At 38.2% G+C, this 25,257-nt stretch overlaps 2 protein-coding genes across 3 annotated transcripts in view; both read left to right on the top strand.

The window, feature by feature from the left end:
- The first annotated feature begins 5,465 nt into the window (after positions 1 to 5,465).
- On the top strand, positions 5,466 to 10,778 carry nccrp1 (P1, F-box associated domain containing). The gene is made up of 6 exons (XM_010793639.1): positions 5,466 to 5,715; positions 7,240 to 7,320; positions 7,407 to 7,503; positions 8,501 to 8,596; positions 9,381 to 9,519; positions 10,307 to 10,778. Exons 1-6 carry the CDS (start codon positions 5,580 to 5,582, stop codon positions 10,451 to 10,453), a joined length of 696 nt encoding a protein of 231 aa, XP_010791941.1. The 5' UTR covers positions 5,466 to 5,579; the 3' UTR covers positions 10,454 to 10,778.
- A 1,354-nt stretch (positions 10,779 to 12,132) lies between these two features.
- The window catches only part of slc8a2a (solute carrier family 8 member 2a), a 29,277-nt gene continuing 16,152 nt past the window's right edge, over positions 12,133 to 25,257 (top strand). For both annotated transcript variants that reach the window (XM_010793641.1, XM_010793640.1), the window contains exon 1: positions 12,133 to 12,262. The gene's annotated coding sequence lies outside the window, so the exon portion shown is untranslated. The remainder of the gene's footprint in view (positions 12,263 to 25,257) is intronic.

Below are 25,257 nucleotides of genomic sequence, written 5' to 3' on the forward strand. Positions count from 1 at the left end.
ACAACATTATCAATTTGTTTAGACCAAGATAATTTATGATCCAGGGTTATACCTAGAAATGTTGTCTCCTTGACCTGTTCAATTTCAATATGGTTTAAATGTAGTTGGAATTTTGGTTCACCTTTTAACTGATGATTTGATCCTATGAATAAATAATTAGTTTTTCCCGCATTAAGAACCAACTTATTATTTATGACCCACTCTGATATCAGTAGTAGATCTTTTTTCATAACATTTGTCAACTCTCTTGTAGTTGATGCTGCATACTACAGTATATTGTTCAGTCATCTGCATACATTACAATTTTAGCTTTTTCTAACACTAATGGTAGTTCATTTATAAAGATCGAAAATAAAAGTGGTCCTAAACAACAACCCTGAGGTACTCCACAAGTGACTGTCTTCATCTTTGAGAGACTTCCATTAAAAAAACTGTTTGACTTTGGTTTGTCAGGTAACTTTCGAACCACCTCATATCAAAATTAAAACCATATTATTCCAGCTTGTGTAACAACAAAGAATGGTCAATGACATCAAAAGCAGAACTAAAATCAATTAGTACTGCACCCACTAACTTCCTATTATCTAGTTCACCCTTCCAGTCATCTGTCATTTGTGTTAAAGCAGTGCATGTGGAATGGAGATGCATTCATCTTGAAGCTCTCAGCTTCAAGAGCAAGAGAAGAACTATTTCAGTTGTATAAACATTGGAGTCCTTTCTTCAACTCAAAACATGATTGCTTAAGGACAATAACAGCAGGGCTCTGTCTGGCATGGGAACAATAGATGTTTTATTTTCAGTGCATTGTGTTTGTACATTCCATTTCAGCATTTTCATTATGCATTTTATCTATCAAATCTGTTGTGTTCTGTAAACCTGTGAATGTTTAAATAAACAAAGCGCAAATATACGCTCAAGAAGAAATAATACAACACAACAGTAGTAATATTAATAGAGAGGATTCTTCTTCATCAACTTAAAGCAGGTGGTACTCCTCACAGCTGCCAGTCCAATGAACAGACTGATGCTGACACTGTCCCCCAACAAACAGTGGTCAGTAAACCCACAATGCACAAGAGCACGAGAGTAGACAACAGGTGTGCCAACTGCATACTGACATAAGCAGGTGGGGAATTTATCACACCATATATGTCTGCAATGAAGTGCTCAAAACTGTTTTCAAGTAATTAAGGTTGTAATTTTTGCAATATAAATAGAGCAGTCTCCACACATATGCTACTTGTTGTATTACTTTTCTATTTTAATGGCGTTGCGCTATAAAACATTAAAAACAGACTCTGTTACTGCCACTGATCCTAGGGTTTAAGAAGTCTACACTGCAGTCTACATTTTGTAAACACCTGTCAGTACAGTACAGTACAGTACAGTAACACATGTCTAACAAATGGAAGCTGAGATCATATTACTGAATGTCTGTTACACAACTTTAAGACTCAGCTGTCCTACTTTTGCTCTATCAAAAAAGACGCATTTTAATTGAGTACGCCCCCCGCTGTAGTGTACTGTGTGAATTAAGAACTATGTTACTATGGCAGAGGGTGTTTTCTGCAGCAGTTGGCTCTGTGGACAGTGTCTGCTGCCCCCTGCTGCCTCTCTGGCTCTCTGCCAAACATTCACCCTCCTGACTCGGGCTCTGCCTCCTTCTTATGTCATGATGGACAGCTGAACTATAAATTAACTTTCATAACATCAAGCTGTATGTGCAGTTTTCAATATGTAAAACATCCATCTGCTGCAGCTTCTTATATTTGTCATCTTTTTTAACTACTTTGTTCTTTTGTATTGCCTATTCAACTGTATTATTCTATTCTATTTCTTTTAAATACAAAAAAAAGATTATTTGGTTATGATCATTTATTTGGTGTGTGTGGCATGAATGGGGCTACAACTGCATGTCAATTGTCTTTACCTTATTGTGTAAAGATATTAAAGCCTTAAAACTTCCCAGTGGTTAAAGCATAACAAGAATCCACATTATTCATTCTTAGCATTCAAACGTTGTACAGAGTTAGCCAAGCAAACAGACACTGATAGAAGGTATACTCACAATCTACAATAATTCAACTGTATGCAGTAGCTTTGTTTTTTTTTATTTGGGTAACACTTATTGAATTGAAGATAACACACAACTAAGATTATTTTATTGTAGTGCATTGTAGTTTATCTGTCATCGGCTGTTGCTAATTCATTTATAATACATGTCTTTTTCCACAGTAAATTGTTTTATTGCCAGGCGTTTTATTTGCTTAGTCCATATTATTTATTTATATAATTCTCTTTAAGGTTCCAATCCCGTTCTATAAACTATAAACTATGCATAGCCTTTAGGGTATCATGCATCACAGTTTTATTCAAATCTAAAGTGCATTCAAACAGCAAGTACAAAACCAAAACATTAGGCAATAGAGAGTTTATTTATTTAAAATATCTGTTTAAGTCTGGACACATGAGTTGCAGTCTGTGATGGAAGTTGTGTAGATGTTCTGTCCTGATGTCAGCAAACAGCCATGACTTTATTATGTTGGAGCTTTCTACATCTTCATGTGAGGTGTAAGCCGATTGGCAGTAGCAGGTTTGTAACACACTGTAATGTAGACATTTTACCAATATGTTGCAGGTTGAAGTTGAGTTTACTGTCTGCACTGTCAAACATACAGCTATAATCCACAAGGGGGAGACATTTGAAGAGTATCTGCTGTGTTGATCCTGCCCTCCACTGTGACCTTGCTGAATAAAAAAACAAACCTGATTTCTAATTTAACAATCATGTCAATGCAGATCACCAGCCATGTGTAATGAATGGCAAGACACCGTACGTACTGTATACTGGGAAGTCTGGGATAACAGGAACGGCTCAGTAACACAGTTTACAGTCGGACCAGATAAAGCTGATGAAGGCACCCTCACCTTTACAATCCTAAAAAAATATAGAAGTAGTTGCAGTACAAATACAGTACCAGTAAAAGAGGGGAAGGTTTGGTGGAGTTTCATTAAGCAGAAGGGGAGAGCATCCATATGTCCCCACAATAATAACTTTCTGGTTTGAAAACCTGTCAGCGGGGGACAGGAAATAACTGGACAGAGAGATGTGCCCTGCATCCATAATTATTGAATGCAGGGCACACCCCCATAATAGACCTCTTCAAGACTAAAAAGGAAAGGCCTTAAAGACTCACACCTACAACCTTTGTATTTTCCTTCCTACTCATTCAGGCTAATTAGAGAGAGAACAACCAGGCTCCAGAGCTATCTGCCTCCTTAAAACTAAAAACAGGTTACCTGGCAGCTTCAATAATAATCCAATAGGGCAGATGTTGGAAGCACTTAATCAAATGGGTCGTTACATGTTGCTGCTGTTTTTTGCTTTTAAGGCATGCATGTTCTACTGGGTAGTGATGTCACCTATCTGTTTTATACTGTTTAATATGTTGTTTACAATTGAGAGATGTTACTATTTTTGTCTTTCCCTGTCATTATTAATGAGCTCACACATCACAACTATGTTGATATGGCAATAAAATCACAAGTGCACATAATACCCCATTGTCTGCAGTAAACGTGCTTTTATCTTATGAGCCTTATCTGTTTTACCTTCTTACTACACTGTTACAGTTGGAGAGTGCCATGCATTGTGGGTAGTTATGGTTTCCAACGTTTGTCTCAATGGTTGTTAGCTGTGTAAATAAACGACACACACCTTATGTCATCAAAGATAAAAGTTGTTCATCTCTATTTTGTCAGAGCTTCTACAAATGTATGTATTTTATTAACATATAACATTCGGAAAATAAAACATACAGAAATAAATAATATATACAGGTTTGACTTTGTAAATGCCAAATATTTACATTTCAAAAGATAAAGCTTGCATTTTGAGTGCAATAAATGTCCCCTGTCTATAGAAAGCATTCGGTACATTGATGTAAGCAGTGCAAAGTTCAGAGCTGGAGTATCTATATAATCTCGTTACTATGGGGTTCCTAGGAACAAAACAATAAGCTGACCGATGTCACTCTACAAGTGATAAGGTGTGTTCAGGGATCTATAACATTGTCATTGTAATGATATTCTAAGAAAAGATAGAATAGAGTTCCAATTCAAATACTTAACTTGTTTTCGGGCTTATAACTCTCAAATTAACTCTGTGGAGCCCCACGGACTAAGACTATTGGATATATACTTATACTTTTCCTCAATTGCTTTAAATATGGGAGAGAAACAATAATATAGCTATTGATAGATAAACAGAGAAGTAAAATAAAGGTATTTTTTATGAACTGATTGGTGTTACAGGAAAAAAGCCTTGTATTTGTTTTTACACACAGAGTTCTTTTGAATTTCATTACAGAGAGGCAGATAAAATGCAAAGGGAAGAGAGAGATGATGACATGCAGAAAATGTGGTCCCTGGGTCTAAAATGTGGACTCATTAGTCATTAGACACCTATTTTATCTTCAGTATTATAGAGTGGTGCACAAATGAGTTCGCATTTTACTCGTCTCAAGGTCATCATTACTTGGAATCAGGGGTGTATAGCTATTTTTAGTACCGGAGCGCACCTATGACTCGCGCGTGCATGCACACGCACAGTTGTGGCATGAAAACAGAAACATATTGCGATAAAAAGTGTGCAAATGTAGCCTATTTAGTATCCTATCCATGTGAACATAATTTAAGTGGAATGTGGACCTAATATCCTCTAGGGGGGTCCACGAAGATTCTTTTTTTTAATATTGAAGTTAAATGCATCAATCTGGTGTAGCCTACTTTGAAGGCAAAATTAAAAGACTAGAGCTATGGATACATCTCTCAACACCCATATGAAACAGAACTGTATACAGATTTTCTTTTTCTTTATTCATATTTTACAAATCACCCACCTTTTAAGCTGTATTTTTGTTTTACTGTCATAGTATGAATTGGAAAGATTTCATACCTGTTTTTCATTTATTCTCTTATTTTTTTATATCTATAACGGTGTGCCTTGGAAATATGTGTTTACATAAATCTTGATCTAACCGTTTGGACCCACTGAGATAACTTAAGTATCTAAAAACACTCAGAGAGTCCTTTACCTCACCTGAGCTGTATCAGAGACTGGAGAGAACTCTCCACACTTGTTGTACAAACTCCTTTAGCGCATAGCTAACCAGATGCTAACGGGTCAACAACAATCCCCTGTACAGGTGTAGTTGTGTTAATAGATTATCATGCTGAACAAAACGTGTAAGTATCATGAATGTGTGTTTGCCTAGATATTATTTTCTGCAATATTCCCAAAATCCAATGGAAAACCCATTGTTTTTTTTATGGATGGAGCTGTATGGCTTCCATACCATGGATGTATAATAAGAACGTTCCATAGTAAGTAGTGACTCCTGAAAGCGTGTTTAAATGATTTAACTACTGTGGCTTTAAGAGGTTAGGGAGCAGCGTGCAATGCATTTCCTTGCTTCCATTGCAACACTGGGGTGTGGCGTAGATTACAGACTAGAATACAAATACCCACAGACTTCCTGGATGAATCAGAGTAAGATTACACAGTCTCTTTCAACGCCATGTCTGAGTGGAAGCAGAGGTGTGAGTCTGAGTGGAACCTGCAAGGCGCACCGATGCCCGGCAGCCTTGACTGGAAGTCCGTGTTTGACGCCAGACCGCTGGGGAGGAATTTACTGAAGAACCCTTCACCTCACGGTAACACGACACTGTCAAAACATGACTCTGTCCAGGGAGTTTTCATTGAGTTGATCAAAGTTCCATACGGATACTGTTACATGTTGATGTAGGCTACGTAGCTCACTTGTTACAGTAACAACTTGAGAATGGGTGTTTCCAAAGTAGCTTCCAAAGTTTGATCCTGCAACAATTCAGCCAATAAGGGGCAGACTTCCTCATGTAGATTTTTTCAGCATCATTGAGCAGCTTTGTGCAACATGAATACCTGCTGTGATGCAAAACTATACTCATGACTTATTGCTTTTCTTGGTTTGGTTTGCAAGTTCATCAATTCTTCTTTAGGGTCTACAGTTATGTGCATTGTGGCCTATTTACTAAAATGATTAATTTTGTTCTGCCTTATCAGCTTAAAAGCAGCTTTTATTTTTTATTTTATTTTTTATGCACCACAAGCTTGGAATAAACTGCCTGAAATTCTGAGGTCCGCCCCAACCCTCTTTTTAAAAAAAAAATCAATGTTGAAAACCTTTCTTTTTAATGCAGCTTTTTAAACCTTTAACCGTGCCTTACCGTTGCACTTTTAGTTGCAGCCAGTATTTTATCGCTTTTATGAATTGTCTTTTTTTTGGTTCGTTTTGTTTTTAATTAGTATGTGTTGAATGCTTATGTGAAGCACTTTGAATTGCCTCTGTGTCTTAAAATGTGCTATACAAATAAACTAGCCTTGAACCTTGAACACATCAAGAGGAAAAATGGCAAACAAATAATGACAGTTATTCACGGGAAAAACATGAATTGACTTATGCAATGAGTTTGCATCACATTTGATTAGCTGTATCCCTCAATTTAAAGGTGAGTTAATTGAGGTTACAGGGTACATTTATCACGAGACCTCTTTTTTCCTTTAGCACTTGTGGAGCCATGGATATATTTGTTTCCAGGTTTTTATGATCTCCACTAAAACCCAGTAAAATAGAGGCATTATAATTGTTTTTTGTGGTGTCAGAATTGGTAAATAGCAATTTCTTTTAAAACCTGTAGAAAATATTTAAAAGATATCAAAATGTCTACAGGAGAAGTGAGATGAGAAGAAAGTGGCCCTGGATTTGATGACACGTTTATGTGCATCACTTATAAGAACCTCAACTGATTGTGTAATCTTTATTTTGGTAAGTCTTTGTTGGGTACTTTGTTGTTTGTGGCAGGAAACGTAATAGATCTTTGGTATCTATACCCACAATAACATTACATTAAACCAAAAAAATTATATAAATGAATGAGTGAACCAGGTAGTTGAATTGCACGTTGTTAATTTTGGTAAAAATGTGGTAAATGTTGTAAAACATGTCTACACTGGAAGTGTCTTAAAATGCTGACGTGAGCATTATGAGCTGCTGAGTGATACTTTAGTTGGACACACCCAGTGACCCAGACTGTCAGAAAGATATATTCTTTGGCTTTGAAGTATTACAGTGTGACTACAGTGTCTTTAGTAGGAGTGGTACCAATAACAGTTGTTTCTTTGTCTCATTTCCCACTCAGGATTGAGTAAGGACACCCCTCCACCTGATCCTGATCTGCCTGAATTTCCAACACATGGACCTCCACGATTCCAACCTGATGGTGAGAGGCAGGAGAAAGTGGCATAATTAGCTACAAATTACAGACATTTAAATCAGTTTTTATTAAAAATCTCTTTTAATTTATAGGCGACTTCAGTGACTGGACCACGAGCCTGGAAGTCCTCCCCTATGATATGAGTGGAATCCCAGAAGGTGCCGTGGTCTGTGAATTACCTCAATGCAGGTGAGTGTCTCCCTGTATCTGCCACGATCACAGGTACAGAGCAGAACCCAATAGCACGACTCAGATACAACCAGTGTTTAGCAATGTTCAGTTTATTCAGGTCTGGGACAGGCAGGGTCCAAACCAGGAAATCCGTCAGACAGGCAACCAAAACCAAACAGGGAGCAGGCAGGAACTCGAGATCCGTAAACAGGCAGGCAGGGATCAAAAACCGGGCAGGACAAAAATCTAGGCTAGAGAATAACACTCACTGGAGAGCTTGGCGGAAAAGACAAGTGATAGTGAGGTGGTATAAATACTGTGGAGTGATGAGGGAATGAGTAACAGGTGAGGGGAAGGGCTGGGAAGACCAGGTGAGGGAAGTGAGCTGAAGGGCCTGGAGGAAGGCGGGATCTGAAATGACAGGAGAGTTTAGATGAGCCAAACCAAACAAACAATAATAGATGTGTCTAACTTGTGACAGTATCATATGTTAATCATGCAGATGTTTTTAACAGTGATTACCAATGATCGTAGACATCCAACGTCAATAGATTGAACTGGTGCATATAAAGCCATTATTAAAATAAATTGATTACATTACCAAGGTCAATCCAAACTTCCTCTTGTGGGAAAACGTTATTCTAAAAAGCTTCCAGATATTTTGGATAAAACTAAATGGCATTTGGTTTCTTAGACATACCTACTCACTGTATAATTATTTCAGTGAAATGTTATTTTATAGGCAAGCTGTTGACTTGTAGCAGATTTTACTTTCTAGATGTTGCTTATGTGGTTGTCTGCTAATTAAGTGCAATTTATGACAATAAGTCAAGAATCAGCAGAACTAAGCTGATATTTTCAAATAAAGTAAAAGTTTGTCATGCATGTCTTTATTACAACACCACACAGGTTTTTGTTTATCTCCCCCCTAAATAAGTGGTAAATACTATAATTTTAAACGTAATGATTAATAATGAGCATGTTGTGATGTGACTCTTGTCTCTCTGGTCCTCAGCTGGTTCACCATGGAGCAGGTAGTGGACCTGAAGGCAGAGGGATTGTGGGATGAGCTGCTGGATGAGTTTCAGCCTGAAATCCTCATCCAAGACTGGTGGGTTAATGAGCACCACCACCCACCTAACCCACCTCACCCACCCATGTGTGAATACTTATCACTGTGGTCTTATCAGCTTGTTATTACACATGAAGCTGACACTGTACTGTGTGTTTCAAAGTTAATCATACACAATGTGCCATTTAGGTTTACCTCATGGAATGTTTGCATATGTTGGGCATGGACATATGTCCTGCTTGCAGTGTGTGTATTTGTGTAGATAATATAAGATAGTGTTATGATATGACTAATTTACTAGTCTCTAGCATAAAAGTGCATATCTCTTTTGACAAATAAAATAGTTTGCTCGTAAACAAGCATAAATGTATACAATCATATAGGACTATTTAACATTTATTGTATATTTATGCTGCTGTACAAAGCCTGACTTTATTCACAAAGTAATGGGTAATATGCTGGGAGCAGGTAATTATTGCCAAGGTCAAGTTTCGATTACATACTTACTTAAAAGCCTAATAGATCATTTCAATTATTGACATAAACATTTTCATTTAATAATGACTGTATTGCTTCTGCTAAGAAGAAAAAAAGAGTATGTTCTATACTGCTTCCGTTATACTAATACCAGATTACATTTCATGGAAGTCAGTTGGAAATCTATTGGTGTTTGCAGACCTGTAGAATCAATTGTTATCCTTCTTTTATTCTATATCTGGCAGCAGTGGCAGCAATCAATGGGCTGCCACCTGTCAACACTTATACATGCCAAATGTGAGATGATTTCTTGATACAAAAAATTTAATTATCTGTATTTTGTTAGGTATGAGGAGAGTCAGCTGCATGCTTCCATCTACCAGCTGCAGGTGAAGCTACTGGGTGCTGACAAAAGCACAGTGATCTCAGAGCACAGTGTCAACCCTAGTGAGGACCTCAGCAACTACTCACACAACTGGAAGGAGGTGAGTCACTGGTTATAGTCCAATTTTCGAATAAAAATAAGCTCCTATGTCTTTTTCTAACCAATTTCTCTTAACCTCACTGGAAAACGTCATAGGAAAAACTACAATTTTCAGTATATGAACTATTGAAACCATGTATACTTTAATAGAATACAATGGATGTTCACACTCTACCTTAACCTTCTGTCCACTCATATTAATCCCACATCAAACCCAATTAGTTGTAGGATTGTATGAAAATATTGAAATAAAAGTTGCATGCGTGCCTTTTGCAATATATGCATTACTTGTTTGGCCTACACATTTACCATCTGAGCATGGTGATATAAAAAAATAGATTAAGAAAAACCACCCAACTCAGTAAACACTGTGAAACTGTATTTGATAGTTTTACAGCTGCAAGGGTAATGTTCATAATTTGCCTTTTTGGTTTAACATATTGTTGTACGTTCAAAAATATAAGAATTTTAGAAACATATGGCATAAGATAAAAATCCTTAATAAACACCGTCAATTACATGAACTGCATTAGTTGGTCATTTAAAATCCCTTTCACTTTTGTAAAGGATGGTCCAGTGTTTCTTATGTTAATTAAGATATCAAAGGAAGCGTTGCAGCTCTTTTCCTGTCATCTAGAGAATTTAAATGGCTCTTATCATGGCTGCCACTTACTTCGTAATCTTTTCACTCCGTTAGGAACCTTACTGAAAGAAAAACACTAATCCACTGAGTCCCCTGACAGGAAATAATCAGACTATATCTAAATGTTTCACTGTATGGCCTGCAGGTGTCACATGTGTTCTCCGGCTATGGACCAGGGGTGAGATATGTCCACTTCCAGCACCGCCTGAAGAGCCAGTTCATGATGGAGTTCTACACCACGCTGTTCACCGGCAGCTCGGTGATGGTCAGACCAACCAAAACCAGCTCCTAGGCTGACTCTTCTGAAACTGTAAAGACTTAGTTGTTCGAATATTCCATGTAATCATCTATAAAGTAACAACACATACAAATATTGTCTTTTACAAAAGTGATCATATTTTTGATTTGAATGTCTTTACACATTACAGAGTTTGCAATAATTAATAATGGATTGTGTTGAATAATTTAGCTAATTTATGCATATTTAGTTCAATTAATTGTTTTATTTTGCATTCCCTTGCATTTCCAAAATGAAAGGCAAATGGAATTAAGTTTTTGTTTTTTTAGGACACCATACACTGTTGTGTGTAATAAAAAAACACATTTTTAACCTCACAGTTCATTTTATTTTTAACACTGAAACCTTTCTCTTAAAAATGATTGAAAAAGTCTAACTATATAAACCCTCTCTATGCACTCTCACTAACGTATTTTGTCGAAGGAAATTGGTGGGTTCTGTGTACATAATACATGACAGACTCACAGTTCATGTTACTGTGGCCTGAATTACCTAAGACTTGTGAATCAAGAGATATAGAGACTAGCCTTTGTCAAGGAATAAGACCACTTAGTTAGTAAAACATTAATATGAGGTAGTTTAAGTAAACTCACTCTTTAAAAACTCATTCTATTTGACCATACAAGAAAATGTAGCCTATTGCAGGTTCTTCCATGTATTTTCTTTTTTGAAATTTCAGAAAGATTCTGGCATTAACATTATACTAATGTTGTACTGGACTTTTATTCAGTGTCAATTAGCCTTAAGAAATAATTTGACAAATGCCCTAATGAATGGGCTATACACCATTGATAGAACAACGTTTGGGTTCCAGATTGTGAAAACTCCATTTGACAGCATTATATTTAGCATGTAATAATGAATCACAAACTTTCATAACTTGGGCAACCACACAATTGTTCATATATCATGGCTCTACAAATACTCAAACAAATATTCAAAATGTAAAATACTTAACAAAGCATTACCTAATGATATGGATTAACCATTCGTAAAGATGTGAGTTACAACTTTAACTCTTTATGAAGCCTGTCTTCATGAAAGTGGCACTTAAAAAAAAAACAAGTTTTAATATTGATAATGTGATTTCCAACAAATCTAACTCCGTTAGGTCGTAATAGCCCCGTTAGGTCGTAATAGCCCCGCCTAGTGGACGAATATCCTGATACTAGGCAATATATATCAAACTTGTTTGATCCTACTAAGCCTTCTTTTAAAATTCAAGCATATTTTACACATTCAGGAAATAACATCTCAGTCCTCTCAGTGTAGCGTGTCAAATACGGCCAAACTGTAAACCATGCTGCACAGTAGGGCAGAGAGAGTGAGTAATGAGAGAGCAGCTAAACGCAGTTTTGCAGTTGCGCACTTTCAAATGCGTGTGACGCCTTCAGGTGCTCCCAAAACCAACTCGGACGAGATTTTCATGAATAAATAATATCATAAACCATAAATAGCCCTACAGCACCTCACTGCTGGAACCAAAACTAGATGTTTGACCCTTAATTGTTACAACACTTTCAACCAACACACATTTCAGTTATTTTTTCTGGGTCATAAACGCGTAACTCAGCGACAACTAGCCGCTTTTCAACTTAATTATGTCCAACCTAGAAACTTCGGAGTAGACATTGAACGCAGCACATCATCACCCCGCGTGGGCTCGCAGCATCATCTCCGTTAGTTAACGGGAAAGTTCATTCTGTGAGTTCAGCTGTGGTCGGGATAGTTTTACCGGGCGTGCGTTTCCAGACTTCCAGAAGCAATGCCAGGATTTGGTGGAGCTGTGCCATAAAGCCGACGGTAAGAGACGGAGGGCCGGGAGAGAGAGGAGCAGGTGCGGCGGGAGAACGGGCGTTTAGGGAGACTGCTAAAAAAACTCCACCCTCAGGAGCTATCTGTAGTTTTGATTTATAGCAGCCCGATATCAAATACTGTATGTACATACATGGTCCCCACAACTCTATATACTATGGACTTAACTACAGACTTCAAATACTAGACAATTATCTGTGGCTTCTCAGAGTCAATAACGTTTTTTACGAAGTTAAATTTGGACAAGGAAGGACCCTTTCACTTTTACCACATTACATGACACTAGCTGAGAGTAGCTTTTATCCAAAGCAAAATTGCAATTAACCATGAGAATACAAACTAAGAACAGCAACACTTATAATACATTATCTCAATAAATATGGTGAGAAGTTTCACCAAAACAATTCACATTTTTATATTATTATAATCAAGTTTATGAAATACTGTATACAAATACAATTGCTTTTGTGTACAATGGTTCATACATAAACACAGTAAGAGGTACCGCGTTGTGAAAAAGGAGCAAAATATAGAACTATTATTTAAACTATTTTACAATAAATGTAATCAAATGAAGTGCTTACAAGAAAAATGAATATACACGTTTATACAACAAAGACAACAAGAATATTTGTCAATTTACTCTAAAAATGAAATATGTGCAGTATTTAAAATGTAAAGTGAAAGAGCAGTGCAGTTATAGTAGAGGTGGTATTGTGCAGAAATGTAAAAAGTATATAGAGAAAGGTTAAATAGCAGTGTTACTGGCAGAGCTAATTGAAACACCTTATGGTAAAAATAAATGTGCTCCAAAATCTTCACCATATAGTAATATATGTGATGTTCTAATATTATGGTAATTTATTCTCATGTCTACATCCACAACTGGAATAAGTAACATGTGGATCAGCACTGGAAACTGTACTAGTTATTCATCATGTGACATTTTGTTGATAACTAACCTTATTTCTGTCCTGTTTGGTTGTTCTGATAAATAGCATCAGCTTATCTGGTTTGAGGAAGCATTTTAAACTGGATAAGGTGAATTGATACTGCTTAGAAAAACCCATTGATTTTATTCTGAAAGATCACCTTGTTTTCTCCCTGAAATGTGTTGATAAGGTTGAACTTTAACTGATATTTAACTGACATGAAGCATCCTTAATTTAGCTGATTGGTTGGCTCATACAGTTTTCCACTTGCCCCCCTCTTGTGCTCATGTCAGCCGAGGTTGCCGCTGCCAGCAGGCGTTTTAGGAGATGCTGATGTGTGGGACAGGAGGCGATGACTGCTGATACACCCCCAGTGCCAACCCTTTACATTTCATTACGCACATGATATCATTTTCAGATAAGCATCCAAAAAGGCACTATGATCACTCTGTTGTTTTTGCTGTCTTTCGCTCAGGCATGATTTTGTATCTTTTGATAGGTCACTCATATTTACACATGTGGTGCTTAGGAATGAATAAGAATGAACACTACGGAACAGATACCTAACACACATGTCAACAAAATAATGGCAAAAAAAAAGCCTGGATTTGACAAAGAATAAGGAGAGTCTTTGTCCTCTAACACAGAATTTATTTGAGTGCTTTTATCATTGTAAGATAAAAAGATGGCACTGTTGAAGTTGGACATATGAGTCCTTGGGATGAAGATGTAATGGGAATTTTTTTCGAAATACTTTGACATATAACCAAATCGATTAAGCAAGAAAATAATCTGCAGATTTATCCACAATATGAAGAATTGCTATTTGCAGTATCTGATACTTAGGACAGGCTTGTCCTGATAGTTTCTCAGTACAAGGGAGACAATATGTTTAGAGGCTAAATCCAAGTCATCCACCACTAGAGCTCACTGACACTTATCCTGTAATGCAACCCCCCCTCCCACGTATGTGTCGGCTCAAGTAAACCAATGCTGCAGCATCGAAATGCGCGCCATTACAGGTGCCACAGGACAAAGAGCCATACTACACCTCACATTTCGCTCACATTTCCCCTACGTTCATTCAGTCCAAATGTACAGCGCATCAGACTCCTAGTGAAACCTTTAAGGAAGTCAAAACCTATGGATGAATTACTGTTACTAATTTGCTCATAGCTTCATTATGCTACTATAATGAAACAAAAACAATAGTATCAGATATAATGTAGTTATATTTCACAACTATCAGTCACTACATTGTTTCATTTCTGGTTGGATTACTTTGTGTAACAATCGTATACTGTGAGGCCAAAGCAATTATTTACCAGCCGCTCTGTGTGTGTGTGTGTGTGTGTGTGTGTGTGTGTGTGTGTGTGTGTGTGTGTGTGTGTGTGTGTGTGTGTGTGTGTGTGTGCATGTGCGTGTGCGTGTGTGTGTGTGTTTTGCATATGAGCGAGGAGCCCGTGGGGTTCTGTTATGTTTTCATTGACTCCCTCCCTATTGTGTGTTCAGGCCAGCCGGCTGCCTCTGCACATTTTGTTAACATGTGCTGGTCTAAACTTGACTGTCATGGTGGTGAAGAATAAAAGGCGCCCCAAAAATGTTTCAAACTGAAATATTAGTTTTCACAGTCTAGACTTGCTCTATACGAAAAGGATCATGAGACGCTTTATAAATAAAAATGTACTTGACCTGTTTTTTTTTACCTTAGCTGTAATGTACCATATATGTGAGTGTTTGGGTGTGATGACACCCAGCAAAGAACATTGTAAGAAATATGTTACATAGACTGGGTAATAAGTAATGATTTTCAAACTTAACGAGTCACGTTAGAAAAATAATTCCATTTCAAAGATTGCTCAAGGGGGTTAAGCAGTGATAGTTGGGCAATAGAGTGGCGCAGTAATTACGTATTTTTGTAAACGGTCCCCGAAGTTAGAATCGCAAGGGCTCCCATCTACAAAAAGCAATGGGATTTTTCCATTAGAGTTCGGAAAATATTTCAGAAAATAAAATATTTGGCTAACAGACGTTTATGATACTTACAGGTTTTGTTCGGTATAATAGAGTGATACAGGGATGACACATTTTTGTAGGCCGACCCGGAAATAAACTGCGCATGGGGCTCCTTAGGATTTTGGAAAAGAGCTCGAAATAAGGTCTGTGGAAAACGAACCTGTTTGATGAATGCACGTTTTGTTCAGCCGGATAATATCCACATGTCTGCCCAACTTTTATAATTTCCTAATCATAAATCTAATCGCCAGAATCAAAATGCTGACGTTATGCTATAAACAAACTATAGCCGAGTACAGCAGGGTCGCACAACTTCAACGTCACGCCAACTTAAGATCCATATTCACAAATACAGATTCAGAATTGTACAAGTTGAAGTCTTTGTTTTAACAGTTTGCAAGAGCGCAGGTACTTGCTTTCAAGCAGAACAGGTTAAACAAACTTAGTGGGAGTTTTTACGTGTTCGGCGTAATGACGTACAACGTCCTTCACAACTTCTGTGGTCCTATTCAGCCACTTGTTAACAACCATCGTTTTTCAGACACGCAAACTCTTCAAGAATCACCAGTGGGGTCACTGCTGATTTATTTAATGTTGTAGAACAATATGTGATCTGTCTCTTAAATGTGTGTCGACCACAGTCCTTATTTCCAGCTATTTTCACAAATCCTATGGAGAAATCCTGTTGACCCTGAGATGAGGGAACCTGTAGTGTTAAAATGCTGACTCACTTCCGGGTTTTAGGACTCGTCACTGCACCACTCTATAATCTCCACATATTAACACCACATTGTGATTTTTGAAGTGTACGTGCAGTTGCTAAATGTATAAAAGCTAAGGATAGGCTCTATAAGAACTACATTACAGTCGCATGGCCGTTAGCAACAGCCGTTTTAAAGGTCACCTATTATGCAAAATCCACTTTTTCATGTCTTTTACACATCAACATGTGTCCCCTCTGTGTAAAGAGACTCTGAAAGTTTCAGGAAAAAAGATTCTCTCTCTTTTTGTCCTGATCCATTTATATAAAAACCTGTCTGAAAATGAGCTGATCAGATTTTGGCCACTTTATGATGTCATAACAATGGCTTGTGTAGCCAATCACCAACCCACCTTATCACCTGAATCTCCTCCTAGAGCACCATTGAGTTATTTTTAACCAAATATCTCTCAGAGGGGCGTGGGGAGGGGCTCCTTATTTTCTTCTAAAGTAACAGACAGAGAATCAGCACTTTGGAAACAGGGCTGAAACAGAGGGGATTATGGGTAATGCTGCAATGATCTGTTTGGTGTTTGGAGCCAAACACTTCAGAGACATGTTTTGTATATATCTGAGACCTATTATATAGTCATGAAAAACAGTACAATAGAGGACCTTTAAAACACATAAAAAGCTTCAGACATTCACGAGTGGGTTATCTACTTTATGTTGTAGAACTAAACGTAAAAATGTAATTGAATTGAAAATGCTAACTCCTTCCCTCGTTTCAGGACTTATTCCTGCACCACTCAATAGAGCAGTTCCCTCAAAGTGCGAGCAGCAGTGTTGTTCCACTTTTTTTTACAATACACTACATTGTCATATATCCCTCTTCACAGCCTGCACTATGTGTTTTATGTTCTGTGTGTTATTGGTGTTTCTCACAGTATCCTGAATATTGCATAACTGGTGTCCCTGTCTGTGAGTTCATGCTGAAGCTGAGACCGCTGTTCCTTCTAAGGTGACAGGCTGCCAGTGGCTGGGCATAGTGTCTCAGGTAATGGAAACCTCAGGAGCTGCTGTCTGCTGGCTGTCAGTTGTTTGTCTCCTGAAGCCTTTCTGTCCAGCTCACCTCGGCCCCCTGCAGCCTCTCTGTCCCCCCACTTCTTCCTTTACAGTGAGTGAGCCCGCCTGTGGCACACATGGAGAAATCTTAGGAAAAGGAAGTGTTAGGTTTTTCAGCAGGGGCAGAATGACTCGAAGGGGAGAAACGAGAGCCCAGAATGGGTTAGGGATGTCAAATGGATTATTTAGAGAAGAAGAGAAGAATTATCCTGATATCTCTAGTGGATTGTTCTTAAATCTCACGGTATGTAATTGAATCTACAATCACTCTTATATATATAATATAATCCCGTGAGATAATATGATGTTATATCTTTATTTAGTGAGATACATAGAGAAGCAATCAAATGCAATATATGATTAAACGTACAAGAATAATAAAAACAGGGCTTATTTAAATAGCATAAACATAAAAAAAGGTATGAGAATACACACACACCCAGTGTGTTGGTTGCTTCTGGATTGCCTGTTGCATCTGGATCATGAATTGTTGCGCCCTCATTTTTTAAATCTTTATTGTTGTGTTGGCGGCACCTGCATGCTATTTGACATATTCCTGGATCAATTTTTTTCATATACCTCACATATTTTTGTCATATGGATTGTCTATGTTTTTATTTTGTTATGTTTTTTTTCTTTAACAAGAAGCCCGCTGCGACAAATTCTCCTTTTGTGGTATTCGGCTATATATAAAACTTGATTGATTGACATCTAAAAACGATATACTTCATTATATTAGTAGGTATTGAGTTTTTCAGTACACATTTATAATGAATGCTGTTGTTTGCAGTGGTGATGATTGCATTTTTGTTTTGGCCTATTGGAGACTAGGCACAAAAACCAGACAGCAAACACACAGTTTCCCACAAATTTTAAAAAGTAAAGTCATCATTGAAAATTCACCATTGGACTGTACATGAACCAGAGAAACGGAGCTGAACCGTGGTGACTGAAAGTAGATCACTGTACCTGAGGAACTGTGCCGTAAACTAAGCCTCGTGCTCAGCCAAGCTTGCACTATTGCAGTCCAGATTGATTGTAATAAATCATTTCTTATTATTAATGAAATACACGGGTACTGATTGGAACAGTGTAGTTAATTAATGCGACTTCACTCATGGCAGAGTTATGGTAAAGCTCGTTGAGAGTGTAACCTGGTTCAAAGGTAACATTTTGAAAAGTTCACTACATGGAATTTAGAGCATATTTATAATTAATAAAATGCCTCTACAATAGGGCTGTCCCGAATACCATTGTTCGGGCTCCGGATATTCGGTAGTGATCAGTAACAGTTATAGTTATAGTCGCTGCTGATAACTATTGCTATGGAAACAATGTGACAGAGATTAACGGAGAAAAGTAATATCTACATATAAAGACGGAGAAAGTAAACAATAAAGTGTATGGTTAAGTGTTAGCACGCCCGAAGAGGCACAAGCTCTTACGTTGACATTGGAGATTTCAATAAATTACATTTTCAAAAAAATGAAAAAGATAAATAAATATGAATAACGAAATTGAAACCTGAATAGTACTCCAACGACGAATATTCAGATATTCGGGTACAGCCCTATTCTACAAAACTCTCAACAAATGGCGACAGCTAGGCTTTTGGCTAGCAGCTAACGGTGCTAACAGAGGAAACAGTACTGAAAGAGCTAGTGCTTACCTGAGGGGAAACCAAAAGGTATCGTCATTCCTTCTCCTATGACTATTTTAAATTTGACAATTCATTAAGTTCCTGGGATTACAGAGTTTTCATTTTTCTTTCTCTGTTTTTTATCCTTTCTATCTCTGACAGAAGGGAGACATTCTGACAATTCATAACCTGGATATCATTATAATCAACTCTGGCTTTTAGTTATTCTCTCCAATGTTCTAAATAGCTTTCCTTTCATTTTGTTATAATGAGTTGTACTCTGATTGGTGTTTTGATGGCAGTCTTGCTCTGAGACCGCTCACTGTTTCTGAGGGGCTCTGTATACTGGGACCATCTCTTAACTTTGGAGGGCTTGCTTTGGACACTTATTATAAATAGGGATCTGCCTAATTGTGCTATACATGCATCTGTTTTTTCTGTAAATGCGTCAAATATATCTGGAGCTTTCTGCATGTAAACATTCTGTTGGATTTTCGTGCCAGCAAATGAGCTATAATGAATGATAGACCCAGACAGCACCATGGGCCGGATGTCACAATTGGAGATGGAAATGATTAAATAGTCTCATACGTCCTGATGCTGTTATCGTTATTGTATAACTCACGCTTTGGTCAATTTGATGGTTACTTATGAAAAACTATTTCCTGCCAGGGCCCAGTTGTCACAGTACTTTTCTACTATGTCCAGCTGTTGTTGTAGTAATTCATTAGGAGACAATATAACAAGGTTATTAACATAAAACAGACACTTCAACATTATATTAAGAAAGATTAAGGCCAAGTGAAGCACATTGATCTTATTTATATATACGTTAAATAAAGTTGGACTAAAATTTCTACACTGGGAAACACCTGTTCTTTTGGTGAATAATTTGATTTGTTTGTCTCCAATTTTAACAATTTCCCTCCTTGATCCTCTCTGTTTCTGGGGCCAAGTATCCAACAAGCATGCTGCTCTTTTACATCAATATGCCGTCATGTCTGAATGAAGCTATAATTAATATATCAGTGTTATTAAACCGTGCCTGAGAAGAACTAATGCCATAATGTAAATGACACCCTGGGAAATCCAACTGAGAAACCAACCTAGGCTGAGCTAGGGATGATTTTGGGAAAGCAACAGTAACTGGGTGGATCTGATGTTTAATGTGTAATCTGATGTGCACACTCGCTAAAATGTAAGTGAATTGTTACACTCACTCCTGTACCCAGTGACTAACATAACTTGTGTGTGTGACATGTTTTAAACTTGTATAAACATTTGCAGAGACGGTGCTCTTTGGATAAACACTTAGCAGTTAACTTGATGACTCTTTAACAAACGCTGGTTCACACTGCATAAGGTGTCCAAGATGTAGGGAATGTGTGTGTACAACTCTCCAAATGTTGTATTGATTCATTTGAAAAGGCTAATACTTGTCCTCTACGGCTTCTTGTTGAAAGAGACATAACTGAAAAGGGGAAAACAATTTAAGAAAAGATGTGGCACAGTGTGGAGATTTGAAGTTGATATATGTGACATAAGGTAATGTTAACACAATCCAACAAAAACGTGAGGAAGGAAAACAGAACAGTGTTTGTTTACAATGAAGATACCTTTAATGCCACATTAGTGGTTTGGCCCAGTCTGTGTCTGTGTGGCCCGCTGGATTATCTGACAGTCTGATTCATCAGGTTCATTGGTCGGCCCATAGCCGCAAGCCAAAGCCAGCTTTACTTATTTAAGAGAAGGATCGCTTTCCTTCCTTATCTTTAACTGCAAAAAAAGCGTCTGTTTAACTGTCTTGATTTTTGTCTAACTGGAACAGGCATTGCTGCGTCTTAATGAATGTGTTTGAATGCCAGCAGTGGATGGATGCCAACAGAAGAGCCCTTTTTTCTTTGAAGCAGGTGTCTCAACTACACATTGAACCTTTAAAGGAAACAAAGGAGAGGCTAAGGCCTGGTTAGCCCTATCTGTCGCACCAGCAGAATTATTTAAAGCTTCAGTAATCAATATTTTTTACAATGAATCAAAAAATAAACCACAGACAGTTATGTGTTTTAAGCATTTATCATCTTATTGCCTTGGTTTGACGGCTGTTCTCATCAAGTAGCAGGCAGGTTTTTCAGTGAAATAGCCTAAATGATCCCTCTGTAAATACCTGACAAGCACCTTCACTTCCCAATTCACACACCTTACACCTTGACTCTAGGATATATAAGGTAAAAGGAGAAAAGATTAAGACAACGCTGTGGACGGCAATTGAGTCACTCAGGTCCTGTTTACATGAACCTTTGTGTTTGTAGAGAGCTTCAGTAATGCTACACTCTCTGAATTATTGCATGGGGCCTCACTGGGTGATTGAGTCTTTAAGATTGAGTAGAAACACACACTTTGATTGGCCGCCTGTGAAATTGATACATGGTATGTCATTGGTTTACCTGTGCATAGAGCTTACATCCTGGAAAGGTGATCTTTGTCAGTGTTAATGTTCAAGCTAAGTTCTTCCTGTGGGTGATGGGTTGCTGATGGAACGGTTGTGAGTGTGTGACACATTTCAGGTCTGTGTTTCTGATCGAGCTGTCAATTTGGATCTATTTCCTAAACCATTTTTTTCCACACACAAATAATGCTTAGGTTACATCTTATTTCAAATGTAACCAAAGCTGAAAGAAGGTGGATTAAATCGCAAGGGTTGTACGTGAACATTTAGAAGTAGCCACTTGTTTTCTATGTTTAAAATACTTTGATAATATTGATACGAAGTCCTTTTAAGAATTCTTAATTTACTATCATTTTGGGAAATTATTCTTGTTTACGTTTTGTAGATAATCAGATTCAGTACATTCAATGACAAAGCAGACAGATATTGCATCACCTTGTGTCATGTTTACAATGCACATCATTAACATTAGGTCTGTCAGTTCAAGATATAAACAAGTTAGTCAATGAAAGATGTGCACTGGGCCAAAATGACTCAACTTTCAGGTTTAATATTACCCCAGTATTCTCTGGCCCAAGTCCCCAGGAAGTCAGTAAAACACCGATGTGCATGCTCTATGTGCATGCTCTATGTGCCCAGATACGAGTTATAGAGGCAGGCCATTTTGGCTTCATGCACCACTAAGCAACTTTCATATGTAGGAATGAACAGGGCCCCGCCCCCAACACTGTGTCCAGTTCTCCTTATACATCAATGCTCTGAACCTTTAGGTCATCTTCTGCACCCAGTGGGCCAATAGGCCTTCTTAAGCCCCGCCTCCCATCTGCTTTGCACTTCAGTTCTTGGCCTACTTAGATAAAATAGAGGAGTGAAAATTCTGAATTTGGCTACCAGCACATTTTACAACTATTAGGATATCATTATATAAATAATGGCTATTTAAGTGTCGCTCTGGAAGGTTGTATTACCTAAAACTAAAAAACATACACTGATTTACAGATGTGTCTTTTCCAATGTCAGACAGTCAATATGAAACATTTAGTTTTCTGCCTTATGGCATCATGGGACTAACACAGAAGTTGTTAATCCATGATTTGGCCCCTACGAAAAGTAGCAAAAAAAACCTGCACCAAAACAAAAAACAGAACAATGAACTGCTCTCTGAAAAGAACAGCCCATAACTTTCAATGAGCCGTAATTCACATCACTACTTTAAAGCGAATGATTGTAGGTCACTGTGTGTCACAAATATTCTTGTACGTTAAACATCAGAAGCAAATGTATTTCCTATTTATTTATGCTTGATCAAATAATCAGTGTTTCACCCTAACACCTGAGTTTTTGGCTTGTGAAAAGCAGCATCCTGACACTAACCGACTTTCAGGGTACAGGAAATATTAAACTGTAAAAGGTGCTAACTCCCATTTTTGTGGCAGTCCTATCAGTGTAAGATGACCCCAGGCAATCACTTATCAGTGGTGGTGAGAGATGTGGAAGTGTCAGATGCAGAAAGAGGAGAGAAGCTGTCACCCAGCTCACAGTTCCAGTGTGCTGAGAGGACAAGGAGACATGTCAACAACCCTCAACCCCCTTCTACCACGCATCAGAAAGGCTGTTCTTCATGTCCTTTACCACCCTCAACTTTATACATGAACATGGTTGACTTTTAATGGGTTTTTAACATATTTGGAACCTCTAGCCATAATAGTTAGACTTTTAAATGTCCAGTGAAAATTGTTCCTTGAGAAAAGTATAGAAATATTTACTTGAAACTTGGCAGAGGTAAGCTCTGATCAGTTCATTTCATCTCTTATGGGAAAGACTGAAGAAGTCTTCCCTTCCGGCTGATAAATCCAATTTGTTCCTCTTCAGAAAGATTTTGTGCTGCCTGTAGGTAACATGAAAGGAAGAGATATTCTGCTATATTTAGGTGGATGCATCAATCAATAATTCATCCAGCTCTTCCAGCACTGGCTCCTTGATTATCTAGCACTCATGTATTGCCTCAGCTTCTTACTACAGGTTATCCATGAACAAATGCACCTCTTAATATACATAAAAAATCTGCTTCTGGGCCTTTCACATGTCACACTCGTGTTAGACCCTGGCAAATAGTACAGGATGTTCACAGAGATGATTTCCTGCAGACCAGGTTGTACGACCAAAAGAACCACAACAAAAACCCGGTGCCCAAGCCACACGCAGCAACAACATCAGATATCTTTTGGGCATATAAGAATTGATTTAACAGGATATGTACAACTATTATTATCTCCCTGCTTGGTGAGCCCCCCCCCCATTACCCACTGGTGTAAGGTGGCCCTCTGTTTGAGGTCGTGGTAACCATAGCAGGCCTTGGAAAGTGAAATGCGATGCGGCGGAGTTTCTGAATCACAACTCCATAATGAGCTGGCAGAGCCCGAGCAGCATCAAAGATGCAGCACCCCAGTATCTGTTTCAACTCACGCTGCACAATAGTGCAGTGTCACCTGTACAGGAGGAGGGGGTGGGGGGGTGGGGGGCAGTATCCGCACAGATAGACTGAAAGCTTTCAATGACCTGCTGTACTCACACCCAAACATCCTCACGGTGCCGTCTGCAGCTGAACACGCGTCTGCTTTGTTGATGTCTGCTCTGACATTATGCAGCCTACCTTCAATCCAATACTCACATACAACTCAAATAACTCATTTTTCAAGTGAGATAATAAGTAATACATTTTAGCATCAACACTTATTGTGTTCAGATAATATAAACACATGTATTGCCTTGCCTGTGGTTGATATTTAACTGCTTTTGCACTATCAGTTAAAGAGTATATTAAACAGGAACAATGTCATTAAGACGTTGCCAGAAGTAAACATCATGACTCAATTAGCTATGGGAATGCTTATGTAACTCACCAGTAATGGTTGTTGAGCAGGACAATGACAATGTAAGGTTATCTTAATTTTCAATTATATAGATAAAAAAAATAGAAGGTAGGTTATTAATATAAAAAATAGCCGTGGCAGTGAAGTTGGTGTTGTTTTTTTTCACCTTATGTGTCTGTTGCAACAGTAAAATGTGCCCCTGGAGACACCAACCCTTCACTTGTTTCACATTTAGTTATGTTAAAGCCCTATTTCAAAATGGATTAAAAAAAAAAAATTCTCAACATTCCACACACATAATAACCCATAATGACAAATAGAAAACGTTTTTAAAGAACTTTTCGCAAATGTGTTAAAAATCATCAAATGAAATATCACATGTAAATAAGGAAACACTCCCTTTGCTATGACACTGAAAATTGAGCTCAGGCGCATCCCGTTTCCACTGATCATCCTTGAGATGTTTCTATAACTTGACTGGAGTCCACCTGTAGTAAATTCAATTGATTGGACATGACTTGGAAAGGAACACACCTGTCTATATGAGGTCCCACAGTTGACAGTGCATATCAGAGCACAAACCAAGTCATGAGGTCCAAGGAATTGTCTGGAGACCTCAGAGACAGGATTGCATCAAGGCACAGATCTGGGGAAGGGTACAGAAAAATGTCTGCAGCATTGAAGGTCCCAACGAGCACAGTGGTTTCCATCATTTGCAAATGGAAGATGTTTGAAACCACCAGGGCTCTTCCTAGAGCTTGCTGCCCAAACCAAACTGAGCATTGGGGGAGAAGGGCCTTAGTCAGAGAGGTGACCAAGAACCCGATGGTCAGTCTGACAGAGTGTTCCTCTGTGGAGATGGGAGAACCTTCTAGAAGGACAACCATCTCTGCAGCACTCCACCAATCAGGCCTTATGGTAGAGTGGCCAGAAGGAAGCCACACCTCAGTAAAAGGCACATGAAAGCCCCCATGGAGCACCTAGAGGACTCTCAGACCAGGAAAAACCAAATTGTCTGGTCAATCAATCAATGTTTATGTGTATAGCCCGATATCACAAATGTTACATTTGTCTCAGTGGTCTTCACAATTTGCACAGAATATATGTATGACAATACGACACCCTCTGTCCTTTGACCCTCACATCGTACAAGGAAAAACTTCCAGAGAAAACCCACAATTTAAAGGGGAAAATGGGAGAAACCTCAGGGAGAGCAACAGAGGAGGGATCCCTCTCCCAAGACGGACAGACG

Source organism: Notothenia coriiceps, unplaced genomic scaffold, assembly GCF_000735185.1.
Source record: "Notothenia coriiceps isolate Sejong01 unplaced genomic scaffold, NC01 NC01_scaffold00037244, whole genome shotgun sequence".
In the NCBI taxonomy this organism is placed as follows: Eukaryota; Metazoa; Chordata; class Actinopteri; order Perciformes; family Nototheniidae; genus Notothenia; species Notothenia coriiceps.

Bases quoted from the DNA above. Each gene is read 5' to 3' on its own strand.
- nccrp1 (XM_010793639.1), top strand. From the start codon at position 5,580: ATGTCTGAGTGGAAGCAGAGGTGTGAGTCTGAGTGGAACCTGCAAGGC. The intron at 8,597-9,380 runs GTGGGTTAATGA...GTATTTTGTTAG, and splicing joins GAAATCCTCATCCAAGACTG to GTATGAGGAGAGTCAGCTGC. The intron at 9,520-10,306 runs GTGAGTCACTGG...TATGGCCTGCAG, and splicing joins ACTCACACAACTGGAAGGAG to GTGTCACATGTGTTCTCCGG.